This window comes from Schistocerca cancellata, chromosome 9, assembly GCF_023864275.1.
Source record: "Schistocerca cancellata isolate TAMUIC-IGC-003103 chromosome 9, iqSchCanc2.1, whole genome shotgun sequence".
Classification (NCBI taxonomy): domain Eukaryota; kingdom Metazoa; phylum Arthropoda; class Insecta; order Orthoptera; family Acrididae; genus Schistocerca; species Schistocerca cancellata.
The window spans coordinates 390,677,119-390,700,234 of NC_064634.1; the positions used below are offsets into that span (position 1 = coordinate 390,677,119).

Consider the following 23,116-nt stretch of genomic DNA (forward strand, 5'->3'; position numbering starts at 1 on the left):
ATGGATTTTTCTCTTTTATGATGTATAGCTACAAAAGCCAAAGGATTGTAACATACACATCAGTTTATTTTACTCTTTTTTGTTTTATTATTACCCCATAAATGAAAATATGTTTAAGGTTTTTTTTCACTTATTCTATATCCATGAGGACCGATTCACTTGGGATCGGTGTAAGAGACATAGCAAGTCTATCTTTTTTGCAGATATGTATTATATATTCCTGTTTTATGATATATTCTATGTTCTGAGGATCTCCACAGCATGAATCTATTGGAGCAATACCTATATCTAATCTAAACTAATCTATTAAATGTGTATCTGTGCAGTAATGAGGAATAATTACATTCAAAACACAGACCTTTTAAGAAAAATGTAATGTGTCCTGAAATTGTTTATTGATTGAATTTGTGTGTGTATATGTTTTAGTGCAAAGGGGGCACAGTTTCATTTTGAATAACACGTCTGTTCATGTCTACAGTCAAATGTACAGAGGCAGTTTACAGTTTTCTTGCCAGGATGAATTTAGTAAGCAATAGTGAAAGCTTGGCAAGCTCATGACTGTGAAGAATTCCAGCATATGCTAAAGACATCTCTACAGCAGACAATGATGTTCAAATGTGCAAATGTTGAGCTTAGTACAGAGTCGTAATGTTACATTGATTATCTGGGTGGTTTCATATATGTCCATATTGTCCTAGAGAAATTACTTTAGTGGTCCCTTCATAGAAAGAACCTATAGGACTTAATTCAAAGGACTAAGGTAACCATGCAGATAGAAGCACACCTTATGTTAAGTGCATCTAAAAAAAATGATACAACAGAAATGAGTTTGAACTGCATGGTTCATTACTGTACAATAGTCTGTAGGGGAATATTTTAGATACACTTCCTATAAAAATGTTTGCTGTTTTTGTTGATTCCAAATAAATCATTTTTGTTCCAATGTATCACTTTTATTCTTATTTACAACAGGTTGTTATTGAGGTCTTAGATGTTAATGATAATGCTCCAAAATTTGGAAAGCGACTGTACTCAGCAGTGGTACCAGAAAATGTTGGTCTGGGTGCTAATGTCATTACTGTCACTGCAACAGATCCAGATGAAGGTCCAGGTGGTGAAATTGCATATGAAATTCTGGATGAAGGAGAAGCAGCTGGTGAGTTAGTATGCTATATTAAAGCCTAATGTAAATATTAGCAGTTTTAAACAAGTTTTATTTTTTATCTGGCTACCCCTCTAAATGAATTCTGTACATGATGCAGATAGTTTTCAAAATAGATGAAGGACATTAATTATTGTACACTAACTACCATTAATGAGAAGTAATTTTACTAAGAGACTTTGCTGCAGTAGCATAAACAAAGGGAAGCCAAATGTATAAAATGCAGAACTGTTGTAAAAGATAACTGCAAAGAAGAACTAGAGAAACCAAACCACATCTTCTACCAGGATTTCACTCCTCCTATCTTTCCCAGTCTTCTCAGAACAGTATTCCATTATCCATCCAACCTATGAGGGGTAGTCATAAAGTTTTAATTATCCCTAAAAATACATAATTAATTTCCTATATGCTTGTAGATATATGTCTTACAGCCCTGGTACTCATAGAATGTGACAAGATGGTGACTTGTATAGACACACATTGTGTTCATGCAAAAAAAGTGAAAATTATACCAGTAAAAGCAGCATGTGTACAAATTGTAGTGATCAAATCAGAAAGTTAAATGATTGTATATGTAGTTTTCAATTAACAATTACTGTCCTAATGAGTGATATGAGAAAACATACATCTGAAAAGTGTGAGCCGTCATGAAAATCATGCATACATTTGTGTGATAGCTAAACTGTTCCCCTATGAATATGAAAAAACTAATGTTTAAAAAGTCTTGTGAACTGTTATTGCTTCAAAAATCATGTACATTTAAGGATGATAGTCAAATTCTTCCAAATAAGTGGACTGTAATTACTATTGAAACAAGCTATAGTGATAAAAATGAAAGTGTGAAGTGTGATGGCAATGAAGTTCATAAACAATGCAGCAGTGGAGCAAACAAAACAATAATGAAACACAGTGACAACAGAACCAAGAATCAGTTGCGAGAAAGGTAGAGTGTTCTGTTCTTAACAACCACCACAGCAGAAACTGGTGGGTATTTTACAAGACAATAACAAAGACTTCCAAGCAATGGAATAGTAGAACCATCTGCAAGTACTAAAAATTTTACCAATATCGACCTGCAGGAAAAAATGAAAGATGAAAATGAATATGTCATGTCCATAGCTGGTGCCAACGATGTTTCAAGAAATGAAGCACAAAATTGGTTAGCAAGCTTGGAACAGTTCTTAGAACCTAACAAATCTTGAAACACAATAGTTATGATGCCGCCTCACAGGCATGACCTAATATACAATTTGTGTGTCAGTGAGGAGATATGAAAAACAAACATCGAAATCGAACAAATGTGTGTTTTGTTTGGAAAATGTAAAATAATGGATAAATGCCTACAATCATTCATGGGATGCATCTAAATTTCAAAGGCAAGAAACTGTTAGGTGAAAAAAATAAGCAAAATTATCACAGAGGAAGATGACTAGCAAAATTAGCAATCACAAAGGTAACAGGGACACTTTTTTAGGGAAAAATGTAGCAGTTTAATTCTTACATACCAGAATGTTCAGTATATAATGAATAAAACAGAGTATTTTGATGTACACCTAAATGAATCAAAACCACATTTCTTCATAGTGAGTGAATCAGGTTGCAAGGAAGAAGTGGCATATGGATACTGGCTAAGAAATAATGAAACCATAAACTTGGGCTGTAGAAGGTAACATAAAAGTTGAGGGGTAGTTATTTATAGCAGAAATGATATAGCATGTGAGAAAGTCAAATGGATTGATGATCTGAATAAAGAAATGGTACTTGAGGTTGCAGCAATAAATTTAAAACTAAGTAACAACATTGTGATTGTAACAGTTCTGTATAGGTCACCTGGAAGCAATACTAAAGAACCTACTAGAAAAGACAACAGTGCACAAAAGACATGTGCTGTATGTTGGAGACATCAACATAGACTCTTTAAATAATAGCAATAATTATTTGCATTATGTTGACTTACTTCAATGTTATAACTATTACCACATAAACTCAGAACCTATAAGAATTTCTGTAAAAAGATGGATAAGCATTGACCACAGTCTCACAAATGTAACAAAGGAAAACATAAACATAATCACCATAGAAAATGACATATCAGACCACAGAGCTCTTGATATGAAAATTTGTGTAGTAATTAAAAGTGATACCTGTATGTATGTATAAAAGAAAATTTATTCTAGTAAAACAAGTAAACAGAGCTATCAATCACAAACCTGAGAATTGCCCTCCAGAAATCATTGAACTGAGAGAGGGCATGAAAGACTGTTATATACTTTAGAGATTCTATATTATATCACTGTTTAACAAAATACAAACTGCTCAGAAAAAAATACAGAGGTTCCTTGACTAAATCTAAAGCTCACAGATATGCTTATCAAATAAGGAACTCAACCTATGTTAGTAAAACTGCCTGGAAAATAATGTGTAAAGAATGTGGGAAACAGCAATTTCATGAAAACACCAGCATAACATTAAAATAAAATGATGATATAACAAATGATCCAAAAGAAGTGTGCTAGAAATTCATTCATACAGGTATTTAATACAATTGGCATAAATGAAACACATGACTGGGCGGCCAATTTAAGTGTTACAAAAATTAGCCAATCTTTTTTTCATCCAAGGCATTACTGAGACAGACATCCTAGCAGTCATTTCAAACTTAAAGATAAAATTTCGTGTGGCTGGGGTGACATTTCACCTAAGCTGGTAAAGGAATACAGAACAGAATTAGTGAAGCCTCTGACACATCTAAGAAATATCTCCCTCTGCCATGAAGAATTCACTGATATGAAAACCACTGAAATCCTGTTGGTCTGTAAGAAGAGCATAAAAACTGACACAAAAAACTATAGGCCAATATCATTAACTTCAGAGCTTGAGAAATTATTAGAGAAAGTAAAATTAAGCCAACTTGAGGCATATTTCATCAAACATAATCTGTTTAACAATCTACAACATGGTTTTTGAAAAGGAAGACCTACTGTAACAGCAGTAGCTATTTATCTGTTACTGTGAATCATACAATTCTATTGCATAAATTAGAAGCATATGGGATGAGAGGGGCAGCTTTACAACTACTCACCCCCTATTTGAAAGACAGGGAACAGTGTGTCAAGGTAACTTATAAAAGGAATGAACAGTTGGTAACAACCAAATCAAACCACGAGATACTTCAGTGTGGTATGTCCTAAGGAAGCATATTGGGACCTTTTCTGTTTCTTAGTGTATCTATTTAATTGAACCCCAAAACTGCAAGGTTGTAAGCTATGCTGATGACACATCTTTTGTCAGCTGGGGTCGTGATATGCAAATGACTACAAATGAGATTGATGGCTGCACAGTTGAGCCCCCCACAAATCAAACACCATCATCATCTACTACAAATAGTAGTGAAATCAATTATAATTTTCTGTCAAGTTATATTATTGCAAATAAGCTACATGTAGATAAAGAGAAGATAGTGACAAAGCAATTTATGTGAAGATATGGTCAAAAGATAAACATTTATACCCCCATTGGCCCTTAGCTACACAAGCAAACTCAAATTTTTGGGTATAATTGTTGATGAACACCTGTCAAGGAAAGAACATCTAGGGCATGTTTGTAAGAAAATCAGTATAAATGTGTATCTACTGAAAGAGTCTCAGCCTTCCTGGACCATGATAGCTTGAGACAAATACACTTCTGAGTGATACATCCACATCTCCAGTATGGTACTGAGATACGGGAAGGGGCATTGGCTGTCCGTACAGGCATACTCTTCAGACTAGAAAAAAAGGCAGTAAGAATGGCAGCTGAGGTAAGCAGGAGAGAGCCTTTTACAGAAATCTTCGGAAAATATAAAATACTGATCATCTACTCTATGTTTTTCCTGCAGGCAATAATGTTTGTGAAGCAAAATCCAAAATACAATATAATGAACAGTAATGTACATAGGTACAATACAGGGGGAAGGGAAAACTTTTAAAGAATTGCAAGTAAAACAAAGGGTGCAGACCATAGTCCATATGCAGTAGGAACTATCTTTTGTAACAGACTTCCATCTGATCTTAAGATAGCTTATTTAAACACTTTAAAGAATAAACCTAAGCAATTACTAAAGAGAAAAGCTATTATTCATTTGAAGATTTCAGGTTATAATATCCATTTGTAAAACAGATTGTATAGAGCATAAGTTTGTTTTTGCATCACAAAAATGATAATTCCTGATCCTCATACACTATATCAATGTATGCATTTATATTTCAAGTTGTAAAGTCTTTGTAAAACAGTATAAGTAGCATAAGTTTTTTTTTTTGCAACAAAAATATGATAATTTCTGACCTTAACTATCTATATTAATGTATGCACTTACGTATGTTAACTTGTTGTTTGTATATGTGAGCTTAAACTGATGACAACGTGCGAAAATTGACCATTACATGGACAGCAAACAAACAAACAAACAAACTCTCCATGCAACAGCATTGCAGCAAGCCAGTAGAGAAGTCAAAATAAAATATTGCATACCATTGATAAAGTGCAGTATCCAGTGTTAATTCTTTTTCTGCATTTGAATGGGGAAAATGCTGCAACAATTTATGTTAATCTGATGAAAATATACTGTGACAACACATCATCATATAACACAGTAATTAAGTGTTGCAGACACTTCCATTGTGGTCAAACAAGTCTGAATGGCAGAGAACAAAATGGCAGACCCTCTCTTTGTGAGGAGTCAGAAATCGAAAGAGAAATGGAGACACTAGTGCTCCAAGACTGACATACCAGAATTGAGGCAACAAATGCCGAAAGGGAAAATCAGTCATTGATCAATTTTAAACCTCTTACAAGACTTTTTGAACATGACGTATGTTGGCACCATCTGCTTTCCTTGACTGCTCACTCCCTTTCAAAAAGTTCGCCAAACTGCAGCAACAGCAGCAGCAGAAATGTTGTGACTTCAGACTGATCCAGTTGACTTCTTTTGCTGCCTAATCACAATGGGTGAGTGCTGGTTGTATCACTATGACATCAAGACAAAAGGACCAACATAAGAAGTGGAAACATGGGTTCACCATAAGACATGCTTTTCTTACTTTAACAATAAGAAATTTCTGTTTACAACTTGTACAGAAACCACATGGTATTCAAGGGACATGAAGGAGAAGCAATGGTTGAGAAGTGAATGGGACAGGGTTGTAGCTTATCCATGATGTTATTCGAACTGTACATTGAAAGAGCAGTAAAGCAAACAAAAGAAAATTTTGGAGCAGAAGTTATAATTCATGGAGAAGAAATAAAAACTTTGAGACTTGCATATGAAATTGTAATTCTGTCAGAAATAGCAAAGGACTTGGGAAAGCAGTTGAATGGAATGGACAATGTCATTAAAGGTGGATATAAGGTGAAAATCAGCAAAAGAAAAGCTAGGAAAAGTGAATGTAAATCAGGTGACACTGAGGGAATCAGATTAAGAAAGGAGACACTTAATGTAGTAGATGAGTTTTGTTATTATTTGTACAGCAAAATAACTGATGATTGGCCAAAGTGCAGAGGATATAAAATGTAGATTGGGTACGGCAAGAAAATCGTTTCTGAAGAAGAGAAATTTGTTAATGTTGAATGAAATGGAGAGTTGCTACTCATCACATAGCAGAGACGCTGAGTCATAGATAGGCACAACAAAAAGACTATCACAATAGAAGCTTTTGACCATTGAGGCCTTTGTTGAAAATAGATAACAAACACACATGCAAGATATGACTGCTGAAGCTGCCAGAGGCTGCAGTCATGCGTGTGTGAGTTGTATTTTACGTGTGTGCTCATGTGTGTGTCTGACATTTATTTTCAACAAAGGCCTCAATGGCCGAAAGCTTATAATGTGACAGTCTTTTTGTTGTGCCTACCTGTACCTCAGCATCTCTGCTATATGGTGAGTAACTACCTTTCTCATAATGTTGTTACATTCCATCCCGGATTTTCCAGTTTTTTTTGATAGACTTAAGTGTTTGGAAGAGTTTTCTGAAGATATTTGTATGGGGTCTAGCCATGTATGGAAATGAAACATGGATGATAAACAGTTTAGACAAGAAGACAATAGAAGCTTTTGAAATGTGATGCTACAGAAGAATGCTGAGTATTATATGGGTATGCCATGTAACTAGAGAGCAGGTGCTGAATAGAATTGGGGAGAACAGTATTTGTGGTGCAACCTGACTAGTTGAATGGATTGGTTGATACAACACATTTTTAAACATCAAGGGGTCACCAGTTTATTATTGGAAGAAATTGTTGGGGCTAAAATCATAGAGGAAACCAAGCTATGAGTGCAGTGAGCAGATTCATAAGTATGTATGTAGCAGTTGTTTGGAGATCAAGAGGCTTGCACAAGATAGAGTAGCATGGACAGCTGCATCAAGCCAATGATACCTGTTGCGTAATACCCTGTCTGAGGTCCAGGGTGTTAAATGACGTGGCATGTTATTCTGTCAGAAAATGTGATTTATTTTTCATTCTTTATGAAATTTCATGTGTGCTTTCATATTTCCACATGAACATCTCAGCAAATAACACACATCAAAAGCAGTCAAAACTGATCTGAACTTTGTTTGACCTGAACTGATTCACTTGGTGCCAAACAGACATAATATAAGATGTGTTATTCTGGAACCTCCCAGAACATTTCACAAACCAAAATAATTCTAAAATAACTTCTTTTTTGTAGATTACACATCAGATTTAGTTTATTGAAACTCTCCTGAAGATATGTATTTATGTGAAGATTTTTAGTAATAATAGCTGAAAGCAAAGGTTAAAAAATTTGTGAATAGAGAAATTGGAAAATTCCTGTTATGTTGCAATGTTGCTTGCATGTTTATAACATAAAAAATAAAAGTATAAATAGAAACATATTTTTGGCTCCATTTAAAGTTGAATGATAGAAATAGCAAAAATGATCTAGTTTTGTTTTTAGATCTTTTGCTATTAATTGCTTGCCAACTAATTTTTTATGGACAAGGAAAGAGATGCAAGGACAAGAGCATATCAATATGTTTGCAACAAAATTTACACTCAATAGTTAGACACATTCATAAACATACGCAGTAATGGATTATATACTTTATAAATAAAAACAAGCCCAAATCTGGCCAGAATTTATGTGGTAAAACGTAATTTGTTAACTGAGCAAAAGTTCCATCAGATGTTGATTTATTATGACCATTATCAGAAACAACAAATACCTGACCATCATTGGGCAAGATGCTGCTCAGTATGTGTTAGCGACTGCCATGGTTTTATGCTAACAGATTACACACATAAGGGTAAAACTGTCAAGAGGACCTTCTGCCAAAATCTCCTGAAAAGGTTATGTGAGGCTGTCAAGACAGGAAGCTGTCCAAGCAAGCATTTTTGATCCATGGCAACCTCCCAGCTCACAATACGTAGGACACAGTTATATATGCTGCTTCTTTGAGCTATCAAAATTTGCCCTCTCCCAGACATGACAAGGCACTCAGTGGCCTTTCCTCTTTCCTCAGATGAAGAAACCATGATGTGGCAGCCTCTTTAAGAATGACAGTGAAGTGATTTTAGAGGGAGAACATTTCTTCAAGTGCCAAGGTGCAGATTTCTGTGACCATGACCTTTTCCAATTTATCTATCATTGGAAAAAAAGGGTTTTAATGAAGGATGGGTGTGTAAGGAAGGACTGATACCATCACCAAGTTTCATGGATGCAGGTTGATTTTTTGAGATGATAATTAAAACATAGTGACTACCCCTCGTAACAACATTCTTCTTTATCTATATGCCACTGGTACTCTTGAGTCCCATTTATCTGGATCGTATCCCTGTGTAAGAACTTCGGGTGTGCCCATTCACAACAACTGCTTAACACATCCTGTTCATGTACTGCCCCTCCTGAATCCGAGAAAAAGGTCACTTATGAAATCAACATTACTTAAAAACCTTGTTCTTATCACTCTACAGTATGTGTATATGTGACAACAATCCAGTTATCACACACTCAGCAAACTAATTATTACACAACCAGTTGCCCCTACCAAACAAATTCTAATGCTTCATCAAGATTACATAGTTGTGGAGCATGCTGCACATCACAGCATGGCTGACTTCAGTGGTTGTTTTTCATATTTTACCACCAGATTTTCTGAGTTTTGCAGATGAGAAATCTCACTGCAACACGTTCTTCACTTTTGCATTGCAACCTAGTGTCCTGTTCGTAGTATCTGTTAGTTCCCTGCCATTTCTCTTCAGTGATAGAAATCTATCCTCATATAAGTAATAACATTCTTTGCAGAATTTTAAATATATTAATTTTAAAAACATTCAATACACAAGTATTTTGATGATAAACATCATAATTTCAAGCCTCTGTTTCTTAAGATGCTAGTACAGATCTGTTGTAAATTCTTGAGAATAAATGTGATACTGTCAGTTATACTAAGTGTTTGCATTGAGATATCTATTTGGTTGTATTCATTTAGACATGAATGAATGTGTGTTACACTGTGTACTTGCACTTGAAACAGAGTAGTAGTTCAGAAGTTAGTTATATCTTCGTATTGTTATATGTGCCACATGCCAATGAGTTACTAGTGATTGGTGGTTTTCCTTCATTTTTATTTATTGTAATCTTTCTTTAATAACCACATTTATTACCATCCCATATCTTTCAATGTTCTTTCTTAATTTGGATAATTTCTGGAGAAGAAATCTATTTTTCCAAAATCTTGAGAATCATACATTTCATGTTGTTATTGAATTTAGTTATGCTTGATATTTGCTTACTGTAGATTATATGTTTGTACCTGCATTACATACATATAATGTGTGCATGCACACACATTTGCATAGTTTTATTTAGCCACTGTATGGTATCTATAATTTTTTTGTGTACATTTCAGCATTTTATGGCAAGTTGCTGTTGAGATGTAATAGACTTTAAAAATTCTTGCAGGACTATTTGAAATCAACCAAACAACAGGTGAAATCAGGACAAAGAGACAGCTGACAGGCAAGGGTCGTACAGACCCATATCAGCTGATAGTACGCGCACAAGATGAAGGAAGTCCTGCTCTGAGTTCTGATGTTCCATTAAGCATTTTCATAGGCGATGTATTTACCAATGATGGTGTTCCCATATTTGTTCGACCAACTCTTGATGAAGTTGCATATGTTTCAGAGGTATGAAATAGAAATAATAAGCTGTGTCTTCACTCTATAATTTAAAATAAGAATGGTAATTGATATTTAAAAGGACAAAAATAATGAATTTTTCTATCAGAAGATAAAAGAATAGTGCCTGGTACTTGATCACTCAATAATTATTTTAGTGACACATTGATTAGCATGTTATGGGGTGCAGAACATAAAGAAGATGTGGTGGAGGAAACTGAGGTAAGGTATCCTCAAGAGGTGAAAAAAGTACACAGTGACAAAAATAAAAGCTGTAGGAGAAGATGTAGCTTAAAAGTGGGAAAATTAAATTAATGTTCTCAGAAAGGACACACAAGCAAAACGAAAGTGAAAGGTAATTGGAGGATATATACAGGAGTTAAGACATGAAACTGTGAGAGAATCAGAGAATCACTGAGGATGGAGGGGGACAGGATTGGATGAATGAGGAAAATAAAATGGATTATCAATATCGTAAAATTATTGAGGGATATTCAGTAATTAATGAGACAAATAGCTGAATATGGATAAGAATTAAACTTACACTACTATTCCACGTAGTTTTTCACAAACTTTTAGTAATTAATAACATAACTTTCTGATCTCTTTAATTCAGTGTTGAAGTATCCTTGGTGTTGCTTTTTTGTGGTAGAAATTGATTCTCCATAGAAATTCTATGAACTGGCTGAAAAGGTGAAAACTGAATGGCATGAGCCTGGGATTGTAAGCTAGATCTGACATGTCTGAACTTAAATTTTCAATCATCTCTTGCATTTCATGGTCATTACCATGTGAGCATTATTTGACAGCAGGTAGGCACACTTTTTGAGAGAGAAGCATGTTGTTTTCTTCTTATCACTGCTTTCACTTTATGTTGACACATGTTAACCATTGATTATCTTACTGTCAAGATAGTAACCATTGACATTTAAACATAGAAAGGGAACAAAGATCAAATTTTAATGTCCTGCTAGCTAAGATGTCATTATATATGGAGCACAGATTTGGGTTAGCAAAAGCCTGGGGAAGGAAATGGGTCATGCCTTATTCAAAGGAGCCATCCCGGCATTTGCCATAAACAATTTATGGAAACTGCAGTAAACTTAAATCTGGATGGCTGGATGTGAATTTGAACTGCTGTCCTCCTGAATATGAATCCAGAGCATTACCTATACCTTTTCTCTGTCAGAAGCCAACTGTGTTACATTTAAGCCACTACTTTTTCTTTGTGTGGGTGTGTAATATTGTGAAATTATGCCAGTAGGATGAAGTGAAAATGAAGAGCAGGCCTGATATTGCTAATACGTTTCTTTCAAATTCAGTCATGTGAGGTGTGTTCTGTAGCTGCCAGTCTTACATTCTAATGTACTATGACTTTCTGAATTTTTTGTGATAGATTATTCTTGTCTTTTTCACGGTACAATACAAGATGAAAATATGTCTGAATATTGATGTAATGTGACTATCAATAAACTATCAAACTTTCATTATCTTCATTTGATGTCAGTAGCTATCATTTAACCTATGAAATTCAAGCTTCATACATTAATTTGAAATAAAATCTCTGTTGCAGAATTCCACTATAGGTTCTCCTGTGTTCCATGTTCAAGCTACTGATCCAGATGATCCCAACTCTCCCAATGGAATGATATTCTACAAATTCCTTCATAGTGGGGCTGAATATCAAGCTTTTAAAATTGGTATGTACAATTCTAATATATAGTATGCATATTTACAGGAAGGTTGTAATTAAACTTTCACTATCTGAGCCGTGTAGCCAGAAAACTATTTACCGTATGGATACCCAACATTACTGGAATGATGGTTAGATTGTCTGCTGCAGGATTTGTATTGTTAGTTGTGCTCGTGTCATGACTTGTCATTAGGTGCTGGTATTGGTATGGTGACATAAGATTGAAACACAAGCATCATTGTGCATTACAGTTGCAGGCATTGAACATGTGCCAGGAGAAAGTGAGAAGGGCTTTATCCATAAAATTGTTATATAGAAACATCATTGGTGGCACTGATCTTTGTAAGTATCAATGCATTAAAGGAATACAGAGAAGTCCTCTGTCTGCACTAGGGTTAAAGAACATGATTCAGAAGTTTGGCGAATTGGGAATTGCTTGTGGGAGAGGCCAATAGCCAATGGTGCCACAAATTGTTGAAGAGTTACTGTTGCCATGGCTAAGAATGATGGATGTAATATTTGATCCTGAAGCAGTGCATGAGCTATGTCATGGCAGCTGAACATTCCACGGTCCACTAGAGCAATCACTAGTGCAGTTCCCTGCTGTCATTGCACTGAACAACATTTGTAACCTGGAATGAAAACATTGTGCACAATCAACAAATGTTACCTCTTCCTGTGAAATTAAAATGTGCTTCTTTCAATAGTTTATTCATTATTTCTCTTTGGCTTGTGTTTACAGCTGTTTCCCCAAGAGTTTCATTGCCCTATGATCACTTGTTTATCATGGGACCCCTCTTAAGCAGTAAAAGTTTAATTGTAACCATCCTGTACATTCAAAAATTTGTCTAGTAACAATGTATAACTAAAAATCATAAATTATTATATGTAAAGGGAGATTCTCTAGTATTTTGGAAATAGGAAAGAGGGACAGAATTGAACAAATGTGATACAACTGCAGTGAATATGGCTCATTTGTGCTGTACATTTGAATGACATGGAATGGAGCAGTTTTAAAAGCTATTCAATGTAACCTAATGTAAAACAGGAAATTGAAAATATGCTGCATTCTACATAAGGCATTAATGAGCAGCTTTCATTTTCTCAGTTATCAAAGTTCACACTTGTTAAGATCATGAAATTATATTGACCTATAATAAGCAGTCCAACTTTCAACTTAGTTCAAGCTTACAAAAAAGTGAGGTACAGAATAATTGAAAATTTGGTTCCACCAGTATTAATATTTTGTGCCTTATGATCAGAGAAATTCAAGTCTATACTGAGACTACAAGTATGTGTTCTCTCACACCATCCACAAATGGAATTGTGGAGGGGGATGGAGGCTGAATTGGTTTACCCTGTTCCACACATCATAAGGTAGAGCACTGAATACAAATTTAAATATTAATATAGAGAATTGGTGTTAATGCACAGAATAACAATGCATGATGAAAATCAGCCATGATATATGTCAGCAGGCGACAAAATCATAAGACAGAGAAGTTAGAAAAGATGAAGAAGACAGTTAAGAGCACGGATATCTATTTTCTTGTGGGATATGTGCCTATCCCTTTAGCTAATGCCAATAAGCAACAGTAATCTGATTTCCTTCAAAGTCCACTATGTCATTTGTTGTGTATGGTTCAATATTGGTTCTTCAATTCTTCAACCATGCTGTCAGAAATTTTAAAACATTATTTTTTCTTCAAACAATATTTTTTTAAACAATTCAAATTGATAATAACAGTAGTATTTACAGTTTTTTTATGATTCTGAGACATTACAAAACTTTACTTATATATGCATACAGATCGGCTGACAGGACTGATCACGACACGCACTTTACTTGATCGTGAATCCCAAGATAGTTATGAACTACAATTGGTAGTGCAAGACAATGGAGATCCACCACAGCAGGCCACAAGATTATTGAGAGTGAAGGTTACTGACATTGATGACCATCCACCACTGTTTCAGAGAATGCTGGTATGTATATTACAATAGTAAACAGTGTGAAGTAGAGATCACTTGGGTAATGAAATATGTTAGTCATGCCATCACAGCCAATGACTTCCCCAACTTCCACAGTGGTAAGAATTACAGCAACAATTAATATCATCTTTGACATCCTGATGAACACAGTTAAAATCTGAAGAAATTGATATTGCATTATCCATGAAGACTGTGTCAAAAGGACATTGCGCTTGAGAGGACTGTAAATTTGCAAGTAGATGGAATGGATGATGGTATTTACTTTCAGGTAGTGAAATTTCACTACTGGCAAAAAAATAGATTAAAAAAAAACTCTAGCTTTCACAGCTCTTATTTTGTTCTTCAGGAAGGACTGAGTTATATGTTTGGGAAGGAGGGGAAAATTGTTCAGGCCATGACTGAGAGAAACCCTCCTGTGTTTGTCTTGCCTTCTCCTCACATCAAGTGGGTATTCCTCCAAATCTGGGGTCTGTATGGTCTGCACCTCCTTCCCAAACCTATTCTTCATTCCCTTCTGAAGACGGAACTAGGAGTTGTGAAAGCTAAGGATACTTCTTTTCACTTTTTGATGTATCTATCAGCAGCACTGGAGTTTTACTTTCTGAGATAAATGATGGTGAGCTGTTCCACCTACTGAGTTACAGTGATGACATATCCATCATCATCATCATCATCATCATCATCATCATTATTTTTAAAGGCTAGTCCTTGTCACAGCAGTCATAATTGTGTCTCCTCTGCTGAGCATTTGAAGTCAGTGTACTGCTTGAATTCAAGTCCATTCATCATAGCATCCAGATGATTATTCTGTGGTCTTCTTCTTCCTTTCTTCTCTAAAATGTTTTTCTTCCAATATAGTGGTCAAGAATCCATTGTGCCATATCATCTGACCAATGAATTTTGTTTACAGCTTTTCTATGGTAGTGATCAGTTCCTTTATATTTAAAAAGAAAGATGATGAGACTTACCCAACAAAAGCGCTGGCAGGTCGATAGACACACAAATAAACACAAACATACACACAAAACTCTAGCTTTCGCAACCAACGGTTGCCTCGTCAGGAAAGAGGGAAGGAGAAGGAAAGACAAAAGGATTGGGTTTTAAGGGAGAGGGTAAGGAGTCATTCCAATCCCGGGAGCGGAAAGACTTACCTTAGGGGGAAAAAAGGACAGGTTTACACTCGCACACACACACATATCCATCCACACATACACAGACACAAGCAGACATGTCTGCTTGTGTCTGTGTATGTGTGGATGGATATGTGTGTGTGTGCGAGTGTAAACCTGTCCTTTTTTCCCCCTAAGGTAAGTCTTTCCGCTCCCGGGATTGGAATGACTCCTTACCCTCTCCCTTAAAACCCAATCCTTTTGTCTTTCCTTCTCCTTCCCTCTTTCCTGACGAGGCAACCGTTGGTTGCGAAAGCTAGAGTTTTGTGTGTATGTTTGTGTTTATTTGTGTGTCTATCGACCTGCCAGCGCTTTTGTTGGGTAAGTCTCATCATCTTTCTTTTTAAATATATTTTTCCCACGTGGAATGTTTCCCTCTATTATATTCTGATCAGTTCCTTTGTTTCATCTACTCCCATGAAGACCCACTTGTTTAACTTTTTGTCTTTTCTCTTATTTTCAGCATCCTTCTCCTCTGCTTCCACGAATTGTGTATCCTGTTTCATTAGGATTCGTGTTTCACAGCTATATAACAGAACACCCCAGAAAATGTTTTTATGAACAATTTCCCAGTTTTGATATTTACATGCCTGCTTTTCAGGAACTGTTTCTTGTTACTGAAGACCTGTGTAGCAAGGGTAATTGTTGAACTTATTTCCATGGTGTAGCTATTATGTGGAGTGGAACAACTTGTAATAAAATATATGTAAGAGGATAAGTCACTGCTCACCAAAGAGAGGAGACCAGTCAGGCAGAGGTGGTGGGAAATGACAGTGGCTTTGTGCTTGTGTCTCTTAATTAAAATTAAGGACTTTGCCTGAAAGCTGTTTTACTTTCCATCTTTTCTACACATCTGTCTGTGCTGCTCAGTGCCTTTTCTATTTAATTGGCAGTGACTTATCTCCATATCCTTATATTTGAAATTGTTCATTATCAAACTACTTGTGACAGTATGGGTAGCAGAATGCCTTTGAGAACAATTACAATGAAGTGTTTGATATTGCTGAGTGACTGATTTGCCTTTTTAGCAGTATAATGAGCTTTATAATTTAAACCATGTCTGTTGCAGTAAATGTAATGCATCTCAGTTTAGTTATTTATTAGTGGGACAATTTTGCTGCCACTATAGAAAATTGTTTTTTATTTATTCTAGAATTTGTTTAGTTTTTATCTGAATTATGTGGATATTCTTTTTTAATAATAAAGTATAAAACTTAACAATAGGTCTACTTATGACAGTGAAATTTTATTTCTTGATTGCGGGTTTAGTCTATGCGTTAGGTAGAAGTTCGTCTAATTGGCACATGATATTTTAATCCCATATTGTATTTCTCCCTTCCTTCTATTCTCTTTAAATTTAGCCTCATTTATATTGGGGGGAAAACAGGACTTAGAGTGCTGAAGTACTGTATTTAAGAAGGACTTTTTTCATCTACACTGCAAATCATCACAGTATTTTAACTAGACACTTTCTGTAAAAATGTTGAGATAGCCATTGATTATGTTTATATTGTACACAATTTTTCTTTTCTGATTTGAACCTAAGTGCTTGACAGATTTACTGTGAATATTGGACCTTTATGGTCACTTACGCATTTACTCACTGAAGGTACTTGAGTCTAAGAACATATTAATTATGGTTATTGCAGTATGCTCTTGAATTGCCACTGGGAATTTGCTCAGTGCAGAAAATAAATATTTATCATTCCTCAATAAAGAATCCCCATTTTAGACTGAATTATCTTATTGACACTCCATTTACCTGCCAGATGAAGGTCAAAATGTTCCATTAAGTTTTGGGTGTGCAGCCGCAATATTTCGGCTGTATATCGTCCAGCCATCTTCAGAGTGAGTCGCAACACTGCCGCTCCAGTGCTCGCTTCGTCCCTTTATACTCGTGTACCGCGCGACTGCGCATGTGGCCATCAATGCAAATGTGCCAGAGACGTTGGTAGGCGGCAGAGACGTGCATAATGCGCGAGTTGTATCTATGACTCCGCAGTTGATCTGTGTTGGCATGTCAATATATCATTGTGAGCTGCACTGTGACGACGTCTTTGCGAGTTTATTACTGCAAGTAGCCTCTCATCAAAAATAGGACGGATTCTTGGCAGACACAAAGTAAAAGTGATTTTTTGTCCTCCACCCAAGACAGCTGCACTCATGGGGTCCATCAAAGATGATTTGCTGCTCCAAAAATCTGGAGTTTACAAAATTCCATGTGAATGTGGCCTTTCTTACATTGGACAAACAACTCGTACTGTCCAAGAAAGATGTACAGAACACCGGAGGTACACACGACTTTTACAACCTAACAAGTCAGCAGTGGCAGAGCACTGTATTGATAATGGTCACAGTATGTTGTATGACAATGTCGAAATTTTGCCAACTACATCATCCTTTTGGGACTCGATAGTGAAAGAGGCAAATTAAATTCGCTTGACAACGAATTTAATTAATAGAGATAGTGGTTTTAATCTTGATAAATCATGGAATCTGGCACTTGCAGTAATAAACTCGCAAAGATGTTGTCAAAGTGCAGCTCACAATGATATATCGACATGCCAACACAGATCAACTGCGGAGTCATAGATACAACTCGCGCATTATGCACGTCTCTGCCGCCGACCAACATCTCTGGCGCATTTGCATTGGTGGCCGCATACGCAGTCGCGCGGTACACGAGTATAAAGGGACGAAGCGAGCACTGGAGCGGCAGTGTTGCGACTCACTCTGAAGATGGCTGGACGATATACAGCGAAAATATTAGAAGAAGAAGGAGATTTCTTGCGGCTGCACACCCGAAACTTAATGGAACAGTCTTTGCGCCGCCAAAACCTGAAGATTCACATCGAAGGTCAAAATATTTCCCACTGATAGCCTGCAAAGTACTAGCTTGTTTGTGTCCATTCATTCATTGTTTCATTCATTCATCATCTTCTGTAAATCTGATTAAGGAGAACTCCCAGGGACATGGAACGAATCAATGTATGCATAAATGTAAGACAAATATGAAACAACAATGGAAATTCCTGGATGGAATAATATGTAAAATGAAGGAAATGCAAACCACTCACCTGTAGCTGACTGATGTGTGGTGCATAGAAACATGCAACAGAAAACAGTATTTATGCTAGCTTTTGATATCTGGCTTTATTTATAGTGGAATTGCACACATCATGTGAGCTATAGCTCGAAAGCTAGTGTAAATACTGTTTTGTTTCTAAGTCCACTCATCAGTCAGCCATATGTAAATGGCTACTTTTCCTTCATTTTATGTGTTTCATGTATTCAGACAGATAACCTGCCAGGATAGCCGAGAGCACTGACGCGCTGCTTCCTGGACTCGGGTAGGTGCGCCGGCCCCGGATCGAATCTCCACGGCAGATTACCGATGACAGCCGGTGTGCCAGCCAGCCTGGATGTGGTTTTTAGGCAGTTTTCCACATCCTCCTAGGTGAATGCTGGGCTGGTCCCCATGTCCCGCCTCAGTTACATGACTCTCAGACATTTGAAGCACATTCACACTATTTCATGATTGACACTAGATGCAGACAGCTGGGGTACACTAATTCTGTCCCGGGGGGTATGGGGTGGCGGCAGGAAGGGCATACGGCTGCCCCTTAAAATTCACCATGCCAAATCCGTACTTAACCCTCCCAACCCTGCACACAATGCAGGATAATGGCAGTAGCAAAAGAAGAAAAGAAGAAGAAGATGTATTCAGACAGATCTATCATGTAAACATAATCTGTATACTGTATTAACAATAAACTATCACTGTAATACTTAACATAAACATGTTTATGCCATTTAAATTTTATTAAGTAAATTAGTAAGAAAACTACTACTTTGAACAAAAACATGCTGCCTCCTCAGTTTTATTATATAAATGCTGTTTGTCTGCCTATTAGTATCTTTTATTTACTTGATTACTATAGTACTTTTTAGATAGAATATTTTTTTATATCTACAGATACTGAGTGATATTTATAGTACATTGTTACTTATTGTTCAGCTTTATAACTAACACCACTACTTGCTATTTAACAGAACTTTCAGTCCTGGAATCTAGATATTCACATAATTTGTGGAAATAGTTGTTAATGTGGTATATTTTTAATTTTCTTTTGAATTGGTAGGGATTCCCACTTTCTTGCTTAATGTCAGAAGAGAACTTACTGAATCTCTTACCACCAGAGTGCATAACTCCACTCTAAACCCTGGACAAGGAGTCAAAGCCTAAAGGAAAATTATTTTCGTGTCTTGCCTTGTGATTCTGTGAAGTGATTTTTACTATAAGCAACAAGAATCATTAAGGACAAAATGTATTGTCAAATGAGTGCAGGAATTGTAAGGTCATTAAAATGGCTTCTGCAAGATGCACAGTTACCTGCTTCATCCTGCATTCTTACTGCAAACTTCTGCTGAACGAGCATTTTGTCAACTTTAGGTGCACTGCCCCAGGAGATAACTCAATAAGAAAAAAGGGAAAGTAAATATGCAAAATAAGCCAACAATCTTGCATTTCGGTCAACATAGTGAGAGACACTTCTAAAGCATAACACACTGAACTGATATTCATAATTAGTTAATTGACCTGTTAAGCTGATTTTGACTTGTTACCTAGCTGGACCCCAAGGTACTTTATGCATTGTGCTTCATTTGTATATGGACATTAATGCCTACTTCTGTTGCTTAAAGCTATTATTGCTTGTTTGAAATTTTGTAATATGATTGTTTATGTTTTGGAGAGTTTTAATACAATGTAAATAGTTTTGGATTAAAGGAGACCACTCGCCAAAAACCAGAAGCACTGAGTCATCAATAGGCAAGCTCAAAAGAAAGAAACTTGAGTGCATTCAGAATAATCTTTTTTTTTTTTAAAGCGAGAGTAAAACATCATACACACACACACACACACTTACACAAGCACACCTGTGCCCCTGGACAAACAGTGCCAGCACATATGTTGTTACAACACATCCTCCTGCTTCCATGAACATCCTTACCACAGTCTCTGGTAAACCACTGTACCTGCACCATCCATCCAATTGTTTCCCCTTCCTCCATCCTGTCATCCCTCCCAGTTCATGTCTCCACATCATGTGTGTCACTCCCCACCAGCTGCAACAACTGTGCATCACATGCCAAGTCCATGTACCTGCCACCCCATTCCTAGCTAGCAAAGCAGCTGACACCTTCTGAGCTGCTAGCCATCCTCCATCAATCACTCTCCTTACCTCACATCTCTCTCTCCCTCTATACACCCAACCTGACACTATGCCAACCACAACCTAGTCCATCTGCTGAAATGCACCACTACCTACTGTTCTTATAGCCAGCATATCTAGGGCAAAGGAATGTGTGTGTGTGTGTGTGTGTGTGTGTGTGTGTGTGTGTGTGTGTGTGTGTGTCACTCTAGTTCAAAAAAGGATTGCTCTGAAAGCAAGAATAATGAGTCTTCGTGAGATAAACACTTGAACTGTTACCTATGAACCATATGCAGGCCAGTTCATCTACCATCTGAACTGAGTTTAGACCCTTGACTATTGTGCTTGTGTCATCAGCAAACATTACAGTTTTTCAGCTGCCATTTTGAATTGATAGGAAGATCATTTACGTTGGTTAGAAACAAGAGTTGGCACGGTACAGATCCCTGTCGCACACTACTTTCCACCGTTCTAAGACTATTTTCATGCTGGAGGTACAGTCTATTTCTGTTGTGGAGGTAAGATTCCATCCATTCAAGAAGGGTGCAATTGATGTCATAACACTTCAATTCACTAGTATAATTTTATGATCCATGTAATCAAAGGCTTTGCCAATGTCACAAATTAATCCAACAGGATAATTTTCCTTGTTTACTTTGCTAGCACTTCATTTGTGACATTATGTATTCCTTTTTGTGTGGAGAATCCTTTATGAAGGCCAACTGGAGAGGCAGCTAACAAGTTCTGTTCTGTTACATGAGCTGGTATTCCGTTATAGGTTACATCCTCAAACACTTTTGAAAAGACTGGAAGGAGTGATATAGGGTTATAATTAAAAGTGGTTTCCCTATCTCAAATTTTGTAGCTGGGTGTTACTACATTATATTTAAATGTGTCAGGAAATATGCCCCAAGTCATTGACTCTGTACAAAGATAACCTGGAGTAAACCTGTCAAGCCAGTGCATAGTTAGACAGAAATAATTTGAGTGGCAGTGGCATTTTTTTTTTTTTTTCAAAATAGTTGAGTTCATTCTAATATGTATAAAGTAATCCAAAGACTATTTCCACAGTCAACAGTATGAGCAGATTAACATTACTCATAACTGATCATTAGTATACTTCACAGAAGTAACTTGCAGTGCATCATCACACATCTCAGAAAGGTCTCTTCCATAACGGGATTTTGTAAACATGTAAGAACATGATGTGACTGCTGTACAAAAGTTGCTGTATTGTATTGTAGAAAAAGCTCTGTTTGGGTAGTGATGAGTACACACAAAGATTGGAAAAAAGTACCAACAATTATGGTGTTGTAGCCAGCAGTGTTTACCCAGCCTCCAACCCTGTCCCATCCTCCCTTTTCTTTGAGTAAAACATAACGGCAGATGATATTTACTTTCAAATCCACAAAGTCTACGAAATATAAATCAGAGTCCTAGAATTGGGCGTGCATTTTAAGTTGAGGACAAGAGATTCTTCCTGAAGAAAGATCAAGTGGACAATAATCGAAAGTGTCTGAGGAACTGATGGAAAGGATTCATGTGGTGATAGAACACAATGCTGTTTCATATTGATAACATATCAGTTACATAATGATGTTGAAGTGTAAGAAATCACCTTCAGCTGTTTGTTCTTCATTCATTCATTGTATTTTGTGGATTCCATCAAGAATGAGAGCTTACAGGAATGTGGAACCAGCCAAGGTACACTTGAATAAAAGACATGCAAGTCAAAGAAACTCAACTAAGTTTACTGCTTTAACAATAAACTACTACTATATATTTGATAGAATTTTCTCATTTTGAGCAAACGGATGGGTGATCTATTTAATTATTAAATTTATCACTGTATAAAGACCACACTGGATCTTACTTTCATTTTGATTCTATGTACTACAGAATTATGAACAATGAAGCAGTTTGCATATTTTGTACTATTTTTCTTTCACTTAAGGTTTTTTTATTGGAGGCGTCTGATAATTCGTTCACTAATTTAATTTTTAGGCATTGTTTATTTTATGAACTGACAAAACACTCCTATTGGTGTTGCTTTCTTTGAATAAAAGACAGTATTTTGCTTTCAGGATGATGAACCACAAATTTTTTATGTTGAGGAAGAAGTGCCAAGTGGGACTGAAGTTGGCTATGTGGAAGCATTTGATGGAGATATTAATGAAAATGCAGAAATTGATTATCTTATCACTTGTGAGTTCACAATTCTTAGTAATTTATTCATGTTACGCCTTTTTGCACATATTTTCTGGTTTGTAAAAATATTATTTTTGAAAAATATGCAATTCTATAAGCATTTTGTGAGAATTAATAATCAGTCATGGTTAGAATATATTTTCTATCAAATTTAGCACTGAGCAATGTAGGTAACATGGCTTTCTTCAGCCCCAGTTTTGCCAGTTATTTGCAGAGAAAGGAAAAATATGTTTCTCTAACTAAAAAACATTTAAAACTTTTTTCATATGGCACCCATTCATCCGAGGACTTCATTTTTTAAATATTTATTCAATAAGCTGTGAAAATTGAAACAAAAATATTTGTAAATGAAAAGGAAGGCAGATGGAGGGCTAGAGTTACCAATAAAAGTCACTTGAATTGCTTTTGCTACTGTGCATTATAATGTTCCAGATAATTGAAGTAAGTTGGTTATTAATGTCTTTTTATTTCATGTAACTTGCTTGCATAGTACTCATTA

At 36.1% G+C, this 23,116-nt stretch overlaps 1 protein-coding gene across 1 annotated transcript in view; it reads left to right on the plus strand.

Moving 5' to 3' along the window:
- LOC126100415 (cadherin-23) overlaps nucleotides 1-23,116 on the plus strand; it is a 410,352-nt gene that overhangs the window by 351,847 nt on the left and 35,389 nt on the right. The window contains exons 19-23 of the mRNA XM_049911011.1: nucleotides 973-1,156; nucleotides 10,125-10,351; nucleotides 11,916-12,042; nucleotides 13,846-14,021; nucleotides 22,494-22,614. Coding sequence (XP_049766968.1) covers nucleotides 973-1,156; nucleotides 10,125-10,351; nucleotides 11,916-12,042; nucleotides 13,846-14,021; nucleotides 22,494-22,614 — 835 coding nt within the window. The remainder of the gene's footprint in view (nucleotides 1-972; nucleotides 1,157-10,124; nucleotides 10,352-11,915; nucleotides 12,043-13,845; nucleotides 14,022-22,493; nucleotides 22,615-23,116) is intronic.